At 35.1% G+C, this 13,693-nt stretch overlaps 1 protein-coding gene, 1 long non-coding RNA gene and 1 other non-coding gene across 4 annotated transcripts; 2 read left to right on the top strand and 1 right to left on the bottom strand.

The window, feature by feature from the left end:
* Positions 1-2,451: 2,451 nt before the first annotated feature.
* LOC131180872 (uncharacterized) lies at positions 2,452-4,842 on the top strand. Its single transcript, XR_009149543.1, has 2 exons — positions 2,452-3,127; positions 3,997-4,842. It is a non-coding gene; the product is annotated as an uncharacterized LOC131180872 (long non-coding RNA).
* A 402-nt stretch (positions 4,843-5,244) lies between these two features.
* Positions 5,245-5,317, bottom strand: TRNAK-CUU (transfer RNA lysine (anticodon CUU)). Its single transcript has one exon. It is a non-coding gene; the product is annotated as a tRNA-Lys (tRNA).
* Positions 5,318-5,883: 566 nt separating this feature from the next.
* LOC110654296 (zinc finger BED domain-containing protein DAYSLEEPER) lies at positions 5,884-12,573 on the top strand. Of its 2 annotated transcripts, XM_058148835.1 has the most exons (3): positions 5,897-6,257; positions 9,112-11,779; positions 11,810-12,573. In XM_058148835.1, exons 2-3 carry the CDS (start codon positions 9,116-9,118, stop codon positions 12,416-12,418), a joined length of 3,273 nt encoding a protein of 1,090 aa, XP_058004818.1. In that variant the 5' UTR covers positions 5,897-6,257; positions 9,112-9,115; the 3' UTR covers positions 12,419-12,573. The 2 variants fall into 2 exon arrangements, with proteins under 2 accessions (XP_058004817.1, XP_058004818.1); XM_058148834.1 differs by having other exon boundaries at positions 5,884-6,257; positions 9,112-12,573.
* The last annotated feature ends 1,120 nt before the right edge of the window (positions 12,574-13,693 follow it).

The following is a 13,693-nucleotide window of genomic DNA, read 5'->3' as shown; positions in this document are numbered from 1 at the left end:
TTCGGTAAAATTTGGATTATCGACCATTTTTCCGTATTTTCGTTCTCACGGCACACTTCTACGGTAATTAACCCTGGTTGTGGCACATGACTGATTTAAATATTTGTTATCATTTGTATATTAATTATGAAAACTTCTCTCAAGTTATTTCTTGCTTTAAGTCAATTGCTACAATATGTTAATGATAATTTTTATATTTTTTGCACAATTAAATTTCCTACAAATTTTTAATAACTTAATTTGGCACTAACTGAAAATCAATTATAGTATTTAAATTTTATATTGTTATACATGCTAACACATAATAAATAATAATTTCATTTCTTTTAAAATTTAAATTTATTAATTGCTATTAACAAAATAAATTTTAATAAGAATAAAATTTAATATTAAAGCAACGAATTTTACTTAATTTCTTGTATTAATTATTACAAATTTTTATATGAGTATGGCCTCAGGATGCTAAATACTTTCCATTCAATTGTACAACATTTAATTTATTTAAATCTATAAAATTAATTATTCTTTTAATAATTACAATTTAAATTTTTATTCAAAAAATTTAGTTCAAATAATATTTTTATTTTATAAAACTCACATATTTTTTAAAAAAATTATAGTATATATTTTTTTATTTTTTCACATAAAATTTCTAGTAATTTGAAATTACACAATACCCTTTTACATTTAACATTTAATTTCCTTAAATATATAAAAATAATTATTTACACTTTAATAAAAATTATACTACATATTTTTGTTAATTTAATACAATTACAATTTTACACTTTAATATTTTAAATTTATAAAACTATTATATTTAAAAAAAAAAGTTATTTTTTTTGACAGAAATGTTTTGTGAAAATCGCTACTCATAGTAGCGTTTTCACACTTTAATATTTTTAATTTATAAAACTATTATATTAAAAAAAAAAGTTTTTTTTTTGACAGAAATGCTGTGAAAATCGCTACTCATAGTAGCGTTTTGGTAGAAAATTGTGTCAAAATGCTATTGTCAATAGCGTTTTGATAGAAATGCTGGCGTGACTAGCGTTTTGAATCAAAACGCTATTATTAGTAGCATTTTTATACTAAAATGTTATTATTAGTCGTGTTTTTATATTAAAATACTATTTTGTTTTAGAATGCTATTTTTAATAGCGTTTTGAACATTAAAACACTACTAATAATAGCATTTTTACGGTCTAACTTTTTCTCACCCCTATCTGATAAATATTACACATCACACCCATTTTTAATAATTTTAGTTTCGATTCACCCTTATACGGTCAATTTCCCAATTTTCTTCTACTTCAACTCTGCTTACACCTCTAATTACAACAAGGACCAAATTACAGTCTTACTTCTAAACTACAATCTGCTCAATAAACAGTAGAAAAAATTCCAACATAAATCACACCTCGACACTAGCAACAATCAAGCATACAAAGCCATCCATATAGCCATAGATGAAAGAAGCACCAGACTATTCAAAAACCTAAAAAAAGATATCCAAAATTAACACACACCCATTTGCGAGGAGGGAGAGTCCAGTCCATCCCCAAAGGCAGAGGCGAGGTACCATCATGGCGATACGTTGGCGGGCTCTTACGCGTGGGAATCATGGATTTAAAATTTATTTTATCCCTATAACTACTCTCAGGATCCTCACCTCTATCATGATATCCATGGATGAAGGAATTCGACAATGAAGATGAACGATGGTAGTGAGAGATGGAGATGGGGTCCATGATGGGATCGGAGAAGTTGGCAAAGTCGAAAAGAGAGAGATCGTGCGCATAGAGATCCATGATTGAATTCGATAGGAAATGTTCCCTTCACCAAGGTTTTCCGTTTGTTTCGTTTTTAAACAAAAGTTGCCAATATTCACCACATCCTCACCTTTGCCTGAATTGAGCGAAATGAAGATGATAAAATAAACATGCTCCGTAATTTATATTATTTTTAAATTTTTTTTTTATATATTTCACTTATATTTTTTATTTTAAATTTATTATTATAAAAATTTAAATTAATCTATAATAAAAAAAAATTATAGTGTTAATATTTTTTATGATAAATTTAAATAGTAAGTATTAAAAAAAAGAGATAAAAAAATAATTTTTAAAAAATAAAAAATAGGTTATTTTATCCTTCAATTTTAATTATAATTCATATAAAAAATACTCTACTTTAATTTTGTAAAAAATAGGGTTCCTCTTATTTATTTTAATCAGCCTCATGGTTAAAAAGAAAAATTACCTAAATACTCCCTAAAAAAATTATTAAATATATTTAAAGTAATACTCTTCACTCGTATAAATATATGATTTCTCTCATAATTTTTAAATTTCACATATATATGAGCATAAAAAATATTATATTATTATATATTGAACGTATCTAATAATCTCCCCTCTTAATTTCTTTATAGAAAATAATTTTGACTTTATTGAGAGAACTTGTAATAAGGCTGCTCATCTCATATTCCTCATATTCTCTTGCTTGATCTTTCTCTCTTCCGCCCACTCTTTTTGTCTCCCCCCATCCTTTATCACAAACTTGAACAAACTCAACAATCCCTTACAAATCCAAACCTAGCAATGCTCTTTGCCTCTTTTGATGCTTTATACTTTATGTAGGTGATGCCACCAACTGTGCTGTAGTCCCCATTCAATAAAAACGGTTTGGGTGGGAATGAAAATTTAGATACAATCTTCTGTTACATTTTATTAAAAGAGGCTTCTCTCCTTTTTAGTTGAATGAGAAGGATCTTCTTTCCAAACTAAGTTGAATGATATCTTCTGCAAATCAAGTTGTGAGCTTCATAAGATTAGCAACAAGGGGAACAAATCCTGGTTTATCATAATCCAGCTGAACCAGTGCTCCAAAGGGTGATGGCCTCTCAAGTAAACGAGATGGTTGATCAAATTCTTTTGCCCGCCTTTCATCTATAAACTTCAATCGTTTGAGATGACTTGGAAATTAAAGGAACGTGGATGAAAATTAGCCAAGAAAATTTTCAACTGTTTCTCTTTGGTTCCTTTTATTTCTCCTTCTCGCCTCTCGGGCCACGACCGCTGGGTTCAGTAAGTTTTATTATTGGGCCGGGCCATGTGATGAAATGGTTAGTGATCATATGCTACCATGTGAGGGGATGGGTTGTTTTTATACTCTTTCATAATTCCTTTTTTCTTATTTATATTATATATATTTTTTCACTCACAGATTATGGTATTTTTTTTTTAACATTAAAGGAGAGGAGAAAACAAAAATAATAATCCTGCTAGCCAGCCTTGTTTTAATTTGTTCCATATCTACCTACCCTACTGGCCTGCAGACAGTGGCCACTCATAAGCATGTTCTAATGTGAAATAAAAACCCTACAACTTACCCTTCCTCACCCTCCCCAACCTCCTTTCTTATCATCATCAATATTATGCTTTTGAATATGATATGGTGGCAATGGTGGTCCTCCTTCCATTCTTTAGACAAGGGTCCTCCTAATTCTGTCTCTTTTGTCACCTTCCTCTATTTTCCTTCTCCCTTTTCTCTTGAGAGCTTAATTGTGTTCTATTCTATAAGAGAGAGAGCTGTGAGGTATGGTCATGGAATGAAGAGAGAGTAGAGAAATGGGAAAAAGTCCTGTCATGCTTTTCCACAGCTTTCTTGAACTTCTTCTTCTTCTTCTTCTTCTTGGTATATAGCCTTCTTGATGTGTGGCATAGAAGTTCAAGAAAGCTGTGGGAGAACATGGCAATTCAGGACTTTGATGTTCATTTGATTTCTATTAGCTACTACCATGGTTTCAGTTCTTGAATTATTACTATATACTAAAAGATGATACACTTTTACTGTTCTTAACAACTGTAAAAATACAATTTAACTCCCTTCTAGCTTCTTCTTTTAGTGATCTCAAGCTTTGTGCTGCTTAAACACTATATATATGGATTCATATTTATATCTTTAATATTTTTGTTTTGTTTTCCCTTTCAGTTTCAGGCACATTTTCCCTTTTGATGTCTTTCTCATGAATCTGGAACTATGACTTCTAAGGTAAAGTACAACTATTGAGGCTTTTTGAGGCAATGCTTGTTAATTATGGGTGATAATTAACTTCATTTTTTTTTTGTTACAACAATTCAATGAAAATTCATTCATTATACAATAATTACAATGCAGCAATATATCTATATATTCTTTCTCCTAATTAAGTGATATTAATTTATGGTTAATTAACCCCTTTGTAGATTTAGAGCTTCTATAATTATATATGCATTTTGTTATGATTAATTCTCATAATAATTAAAGTGCTAGTGTATACCTTCTTTTCAATATCCTTTATACATAATTGAGTTACAGTCTCTCTCAAGTCACAAGTAATAACAATAATTCCAAATACCCATTTATTTTTTTTTTCAAAAATTCACTTTCTCTCTTACATAATTAAGTTGAAATTCATGAGGTTTTTCTAAAGCAAATGGTTCATAAAAACAAGTGAAATTAATTTTTTTAAATTAATTAATTAATATTTGTGATAGCTTTTAAAAATTAAAATTCCCTTTTATTTAAAAAAGAAAAAAGATTATGAAGGTTAGTGATGTACAAATTGAGGAGATATTTTTCCTGAATAAATCTGACAATAGAAAGAGATTGTGTAACAGATTGTTGCATTGCATGTGTAGCAGAGGAAGATTCCTTTACCTTTATTTCCTTTTTATTCCCCATGTACCACCCAATAATATTAATTTCTTTCTGTTCCTTTCTTTTCTCTCTTTGTCTTTCCCTTTGGCATTTTCCTTTCTCCATTTAATAAAATATAAATCACCCTATTGTAACAAAGGATAATATTTGTCTGCAGTCTGCTCATAATTTTCAGATTTTCTGTGATGAATCTGCACCTCTTTCTGTGATCCCATATTGGTTTGTCTCTGAAAAAGCAGCCTTCAATTTCCTTTGTTTGAAACTTTGGCTGCTTATTTTCTAAGTAAATTATTTTTTTTTTAACTGCAATATATGCATTTTGTCATGAACTTAATTTTAGATATTATAATTGATAATAAATAATTGTGAAATTTAAAAATTTATAATTAATATTTTATCTATTAATATAGAGTTCATTAATTTGCAAACTCAGCTGTATTTGTTCTTGATTTAACTGAATAAAAAGCCAAGGAAGAAATTGATTTCAGTATCTTGTAACCAATGAATGAAATGGAGACTCCCTTCTAAAAGCATAAAAAACGCCCACCGTGGGGCTCGAACCCACGACCACAAGGTTAAGAGCCTTGCGCTCTACCAACTGAGCTAGACGGGCCTCTTGCTTTAGAAATTTCAAATATGTTATATAATGAGTTTTGATTTGGTGGATTTGTACTGCTCTTGTTTTAAATTCCCATAGATAAAGATAGAAGCTGAATTTCAGCCTTTGATTGTCCAATTTAAGCGCTTCGATATGCAAATGTATTGCGTTTAGGTACAAATAATCAAGAACATGGCACGAGAGAAGCGATTTAAATAACACTGTCGAAATCAGAAAGATGAACTCAAGCAAGCTAATGATACTAGTCGCGATTTTTGGTATTTTCTGGGTCAACAAGCACAAATTTGTTTTTTAAGGCTTTAATTTAGCAATCCTGTTAACAAATCAACCCATGATCGCGTTCTCTTCCTATTGGTTCTAAAAGTGTCCTCATCCTAATCCCAATGTCAACTCAAGCGCCTTAAGCAAGAAGTCAGGTAGGCCCATGAAAACTTCAACGGTCCAGATTGAATGATAGTTAAGGTGGGTTCTATGTACAACCGCTAAGATCAAGGCTCATGGTCCATTGTCAGCAGTGATAATATAAATACATACGCATTAGCGCTGATGGACCTCAAGTCCATATCCAACGCGGAGTTTTTATCTTTTTGTTTTATGACTTTTTCTTCCTTAATTTTTTCCCTCTTGTAACAGAACTCCTCTTTTAGGTCTTATCCCCAAATAAGGCCTTGACATCACCTTTAGCCCTAGCCCTAGCTTTTAGGTCCAATTAGGGTTTTTGATTTCCAAGCTCAAAACTTGAATAGGAAGCTCGAAACTTTGAAGCTCAAGCCCATTAGCTTCGTCTTCCACCTCTGGTTTCTGTTGCAGAAATTCGATTTTTTTTTTTAATTCGGATTTTCGGAAGTTTAAAAAATATAATTCTGAATTTGTTTTCGCGGGCGGATTTTCTGTAGTTTGTTTGATTTACTTAACTACAGATCTGTTAATCGAGGTATGTTTTATTGTCTTTAATTCACTTATTTATTCATTTATTTATATTTTCAGATCTTGCAGCTATTTTGTTTGTTTGTTGGTAATTTGTTGCTTGTTTTCATGATTTTGGTGCTTTTTTTGACTCCTTTAACCTATCAATTTGGTGTCTGTTTTGGTCCTTTGGTTACTGCGTTTGGCTTAGATCCTCCATTCTAGCATTCTTCAATTTTATGTTATGTTTCAGTTTTTTTTTTTTTTTAATAACCTCTTTGCAATTTATTTTCTGTTTATATTGTCAATAGTCCTTGTTCGGCTACTCGTATTTGTGATATTAAAATAACTATTCAGTTTTTATTTGTAGTTATAATTGTCATGTTTTATTCAGTATTAGAGGATTTTATATGTTATTAGTTGAATTATCAGTTCTCCCAAGGATCTGCCAGACGTAGTCGCAGAGTTCCAGTATTTTGATAGTTTATACATGTCTCAATCATATGTACTGCAGATGCGTGGTTTGTTAGGCCCTTGTGTTTCAAGGGAACTTGTTGTAGTAACAGTTCAGCTCATGTTCGGGTGACCATAGGAAACAGTTGTTTGACCAAAGAGTTGTTTAGTATTTAGTGTCCGATGGGCTTCTTTTTACTGGCCCAGATCTTTGTCTCATATTAAGTCCCCATCTGAGCTTAAAAGCTTACAAGGGGCTCATTTTAGCCAAAAGCAGCTGTAACAGCAATTTCAGGCAGATCCCAAGTCCTTTAGATGGTGTTAGTGAAAATAAATCCTAGGAGAAATTCAGACTGCTTTGGCAAAAGCATCCAACTAGGTGCTTTTGCCAAAATTTACCAACAGAAGTGGCGGTAGTAATTGCACATGAACCTTACGTCCTTCAGAATCTGTTCATTTCATTTAAAAATAAATTCTTGGAAGAAATTTGGAATATCATTTTCTGTTAGTTATATGATTTGGAGCAATATTGTTCCTATAATATGAGCAATCCTTTGTCAAACAAACAATATTAATAGAATTGTTCTTGAAGTAATATAATAGCAACAATAGTATAGGAATGACAAAAGGCCAAAAGAAGTGTGGATAATCAACCAGTTTGGTGTTGTGCCCTGAATTGGGGTGGCTCCTGTAGCATTTGATAACTTTTTTTGTGGTGATTTTTGGAGTTGATTCTACAGTGAAGTATTCTAAAACCCTAAAATCATTTCAAAGCACAGGCTAAAACTGGAGTATAGTGCTTTGTGGTTTTAGGTTATGTGATTGCTTGCCCAATATCGTTTGGCCTTAAAGTTTAATCAATATATTTGGCTACATAAATCGTGGTAACCACTCTCAGTTATATAAAGCCATATTGTCTACGCAATTCTATATGTCACATATGCTCTTTCTCATTTCTCAAATAGAAGCATTTTGAATTCTCATTATCTTCCAAGCACTTTGATGCAATTTATTTTATTGACATCACTGGTTCTCCTTTTTTTCTCTTCTTCTTCGTGAAGGGGGTCTAGGTTGCACATACAAAATATTTTGGATGCTATTTCCTCAATGTTTAAAGTTATTGCTGTATTATATTTTTGCAATTATTTTAACTATGCTAATGAATAGTCAATTGGACATGATGATCATCATTTTTAAATTATTTTTCTTTAAATATTTCTTAAACGTCTACTGTGGTATTTTCTGCCACTTAAGTTCAGCATTCTTTAGATCTTTATTATTTAGAAGTCATAGGGAGTGTTGTATGCAAGAAAATGTCAGACAGAATTTCAAGTGCTTAATACTCAATTGTGGATGAACTGAGCAGCACTTTATTCATGGAAGTTTGCTGCTCATTCATAACTAATGGTTGGCTTTGATGATGTCAAAATAACAAACTAAGAAGAGGTGCACCAGAATATAGCACAATCTAGTTCCTGAAGTTTTCAAGAAATAATCTTAAAAGAGGCAAATTGGATTGAAGCTAGATATCAATTTTGTTGAATGATTACATTAGAAACTAGAGGATCTTGTGTTTCCCTTTATTTTATGGCCCAAAGGGGTTTCGAGTCCTTTTAACTTACCCTACTTATTAATACAGTCTAAGCTCTTAGAGCTTTAAGTGGATAATGGTTGTCCTCAAAAAGGTGCACTGTAAAAAGAGAAAGTAAACTGTTTAAATTGGTGCAATGCTGTGCAATTTGCCAGATTATAGTGCTTAGATATCAAGCGCAGTTCTTTCTTTGGTGTCTACTCCAATTTTTTGTGACAGCTGGGAATTTTTCAGAATCTGGGACATTTTAATTAACTAGTTATGCATCTTTACGGTGAAAAATTCTCTCTCATTTGGGTTATTCAAAAGTTTAACTCTATTTTTTTATGTTCTTAAAACACATTTGTTGTGCATGTGTATATTAGACTAAGGTGAATGAAAAATTAATTTTGTATAATAAGCTGCAAAATTATGTTATTCTGATGTATACTTTGTTCAATTTGCAAAATATATTTGTTGTGTGTGCAATCCTATACACTTCTGTTTTCTGCATTAACCATTACACCATGTTTATGGATTTTTCTTTTTGTTTTTGTTTGTTAAGGTTTGATTGATTTAACCTCTAGATGTAAGATATTGCCATATCATTGTAATTAGAGCATCTTTGCTTTTGCCTTGAGAAGCTACTAATGCTTTTCTGAACCATCTTTCTTTTTAGCACACAAGCTGCCATGCTATATGATGTACACTTATTTCCTCTCTCTCTCTCTCTGTCTCTCTCTGTTTTTTGCCAATTCAAAATTGCTCTGCTAATACTGCAGTAAATGATTGCTCTTCATAGTTGTGTATTATTTGTTATTCATGCCCTTTTCACTGCTGCATTCATCTTCTGCTGTAGGATTATGACTTCTATGGATATGGACTCGCCGACAACCCCTATTTTGGCCATTACTCCTGTAATGCTTCCTGATAACAATGAAGAGCCCATTTCTGAGGAGCAGCCCAATAAACGCAGGAGAAAGAAGTCGATTGTTTGGGAACACTTCACTATAGAAACTGTTGGTCCTGGTTGTATGAGGGCATGCTGCAAGCAGTGCAAGAAATCATTTGCTTATATAACTGGTTCAAAGCTAGCAGGGACCAGCCACCTTAAGCGACACATTGCCTTGGGGATCTGTCCAGTAAGCCGTCAGAAAAATGAAGCATCCCAAATGACATCAGGTGTGAAAACTGATCCACCTAGAAGACGCTACCGAGCAACTCCTGGAGTTGGAAGCATTCCCTTTGATCAGGATCGTTGCAACCAGGAGATAGCTAAGATGATTATACAGCATGAATATCCACTCCACATGGTGGAACATCCTGCCTTCATTGATTTTGTCCGAACTCTTCAACCCCAGTTCAATGTGGCGAGTTTCAACACCATTCAAGGAGAATGTGTGGCAATGTACCTGAGGGAAAAGCAACACCTTTTGAATCTTGTCAGTGGGATTCCTGGACGAGTCAGCCTTACTTTGGATTTAGCGACTTCAAACCTTAATATTGGCTATGCTTTTCTAGCAGGACACTTCATTGATGATGATTGGAATTTGCATCGCTTGGTCCTTAATGTTGTCATGCTTCCTTTTCCTGATTCGGATTATGCCTTTAATCAGGCTGTTGTGTCTTGCATATCTGATTGGAACTTGGAGAGCAGGCTATTTACCCTTACCCTTGATCAACCCTTTTCAAATGAAAACATAATTGTAAATCTCAGAGGCCTGTTGTCTGTCAAGAACCCACTTTTGTTCAATGGTCAATTATTGAAAGGGAATTGCTATGCTCGTGTTTTAAGTCGTCTTGCACAAGATGCACTTGGAGCAATGGGGGAAGTTATCAGGAGAATCCGTGAAAGTGTGAAGTATGTGAAAACCTCAGAAACACATGATGAGAAGTTTAATGAGCTGAGGCAACAACTTCAAGTCCCTAGCACAAAAGAGCTCATCATTGACGATCAAACCAAATGGAGCACTACTTACCAAATGCTGGTGGCTGCTTGTGAATTAAAGGAAGTATTTGCCTGCTTGGATACCTCTGACCCTGTTTACAAGATAAACCCATCAATGGATGATTGGAAGCAGGTGGAAATTCTGTGCACATACTTGAAGCTTTTCTATGATGCAGCTAGCATTTTAACTGGCCCAACATATCCACCTGCCAATGCATTTTATCATGAAGTGTCCAAGGTCCAGCTAGAGCTGACACATGCAGCCATGAGCCAGGACCCATTTGTCAGCACCCTAACCAAACCTTTGAAAGAGAAGTTTGATCAATATTGGAGGGACTGCTTCCTTGTTTTGGCAATTGCTGTTGTCATGGATCCGAGATTTAAAATGAAACTTGTTGAGTTCAGTTTTTCTAGGATCTTTGGTGAGGATGCTGGTATGTGGGTCAAGTTTGTTGATGATGGGATTCATGAACTCTTTCGGGAATATCTTGCACCAAATCTTTCTGTATCGACTTCTTTTATGGAAGCAGAGGATATGGGCATCCCTCAATCAGAGATACTTCAAGAAGTACCCCCTAAAGAAGTAGCACCCCAGGAAGCACACTTTGAAGTACCCCTTCAATTGGATAACCCTGCAAATGCATCTCCACAAGAAGTCCACTCTCAAGGAGCAGCCTTTCAAGATGTAAAGCCTGAAGAAGCAACTCCCCAAGTGCACTCTAAAGATGAACCTCCACAAGATGCATCTCATCAAATGATGTACCATCTTGAAGAAGCTGAACAAAAGGTGCACCCTCAGGAAGTATCAATGCGAGAGATGCAGACTCAGGAAATACCAGTACAGGAGATGGACACTCGAGAAATACCAGTGCAGGAGATGCGTGCTCAAGAAGCATCAGTGCCAGAGATGCATGCTCAAGAAACACCAGTGCAGGAGATTCCCTCTCAAGAAGCACCAGCGCATCAAGAAATACCATTGCAAGATGCAGACACTCAAGAAGTACCTGCTCAAGAGATGAATGCTCAAGAAGTACCTGCTCGAGAGATGCATGCTCATGAAGTGCCTGCTGAAGAGATGCACACTCGAGAAGTACCATCTCAAGATATGCATGCTGAAGAAGTTCTGTCTCAAGAGATGCATTCTAAAGAAGTATGTAACCAAGAGGTGCACCCTCAAGAAGTGGTGGCTCAAGAGGAGCACCATCAAGAAGTGGTGACTCAGGAGAAGCACCATCAAGAAGTGGTGGCTCAAGAAGAGCACCGTCAAGAAGTGGTGACTCAGGAGATACACCCTCCAGAAGCACAGACCCAGGAGATGCATCCTCCAGAATGTCAGACCCAGGAGATGCAGAATCCAGAATCACAGACCCAGGAAATGCACTCTCCAGAAGCAGAGACCCAGGCGATGCACCCTCCGGAAGCACAGACGCATGAGGTACACCTTCAAGAAGAAGCACAGACCCATGAGATGCACTTTCCAGAAGAGCAGACTCATGACATGCACCTTCAAGAAGCAGAGACTCATGATGTGCACTCTCAAGAAGTACAGGTTTATGGGATGTACCCTCAAGAAACGGAGGCTCGCAGGATGCACCCTCAAGAAATGGAGGCTCGCAGGATGCACCCTCAAGAAGCACAGACCCACGAGATGCACCATCATGAAGCACAGACGCATGAGATGCACCATCAAGAAGTACAGACTCAAGAGATGGACCATCAAGAAATACAGACTCAAGAGATGCACCATCAAGAGTTCTCCCAAGAGATGCACCATTATGAGCTCTCTCAAGAGATACAGCCTTATGAAGGGCACCATCAAGATTTACCTATGCTTTCTATTGGGGATGGGCTTTCTGATTTTGATGTGTATATATCTGAGATTTCATGTAGCCAACACATGAAATCAGAATTGGATCAGTATCTCGAGGAGTCTCTCTTGCCTCGGGTACAAGAATTTGATGTGTTAGGTTGGTGGAAACTAAACAAACTGAAGTACCCAACTCTCTCTAAGATGGCTGCTGATATTTTGTCAATCCCAATTTCTACTGTTCCTTCTGATTCTGTATTTGACACTGGAAGTAAAAGGATAGATAGCTACCGGAGTTCACTGCGACCTGTTACACTTGAAGCCCTTATTTGTGCTAAGGATTGGCTTCAATATGGATCATCAGCATCATCATTGGATAATTCTAATGCAATTGTGAAAATGGAATATTAGTTATATAGGATTCAGTTTACATCCTATAGCGTAGATATTTTGACTTGGATTTAGGCTTGTGATTTTTGTTTTGTATTTTTTGTTTCTGCACTTATCATGAGATGCTATTGTCTGGATTTTGTTTTTACTTCTAAAGGAATTGTGTTAATCTTGAATTCAGGAATCATTTGTGAAATCAATGCTTTTCTTGTGTAGAGTTCTGACATGCAGCTCTCTCCCGTTGTTTGGTGGTTCCCCCCCGTTATTGGTGCCTATCTAAATTCTAAACTGTCATTTTGCGTACTTTTCAGGTGATGTCTTTGCTGTTTTCATATAAATATGTCAAGATCGTAAGCGTTTCCTAAAATTGCAGAAATTAGATTGTATGTCTGCAATGCACTTTGAAAGGTATGGAGACAATGAAGGGTGCAGCCACCATCGCTTAGGTTAAAATCGTCTATCATATGGCCGTTCGGTGATTGTTAATGCACTAAACTGTAGAAAAACATTAGATTTTACAATGGCAAAGATCCCCGGACAACTGCATCAGGCTGCATAGGCATTGCCTCTTATCAAATTTTTGGCTTCATTGAGACGACCAGCTTGACCAAGTAAATCAACCATGCATGTACAGTGGTCCTTCATTGGTACCAAACCATACTCCTTAGTCATTGTGGAAAAGTAATGCCGACCCACTTCCACAAGTCCTGCATGGCTACAAGCACATAGAGCACCAATCATAGTAATATGGTCTGGTTTCTCTCCATACGCCAGCATTTTCTTGAGAAATTCAAGGACCTCCATCCCATAACCATTTTGTGCATACCCTACTATTATGACATTCCATGAAACATAATCCCTTTCCTCCATATTTTCAAAAACACGACACCCTTCTTCAACCGATTCACATTTCTTGTACACCTCTATGAGAGCCTTCCCTACGAAAACATCAAGATCTTCACAGGATTGAAACTGAAATCCATGCTTAAAACATAAGTGTGTGCCTGTCTTCCATGCTACAGATCAGCAAGATTTGCACATGCATTCAATAGGTTCCCTAAGGTGGAGTGGCTTGGGCATACATACCTTCCCTCTTTAGCGTGCAGAAGAGTCCGAGTGCCTCTTTAGATGATTCATTGCCAAGTCTGTTCTCTATTGCCACTAATTTTCTGGATCACAAAATTATTCAGTATATATCTGGTCTAATGTTACGCGCTTTGGTTTTGCTGTAAAGCCTGTTATATGAGAAACTCTAATGTACCTCCAGATGCAAACCAACATATCATCACCTGCTAA

This window comes from Hevea brasiliensis, chromosome 6, assembly GCF_030052815.1.
Source record: "Hevea brasiliensis isolate MT/VB/25A 57/8 chromosome 6, ASM3005281v1, whole genome shotgun sequence".
NCBI lineage: Eukaryota > Viridiplantae > Streptophyta > Magnoliopsida > Malpighiales > Euphorbiaceae > Hevea > Hevea brasiliensis.
The sequence above is the reverse complement of the archived record's forward strand: the minus strand, read 5'-3'. Positions and strand labels throughout refer to the sequence as shown.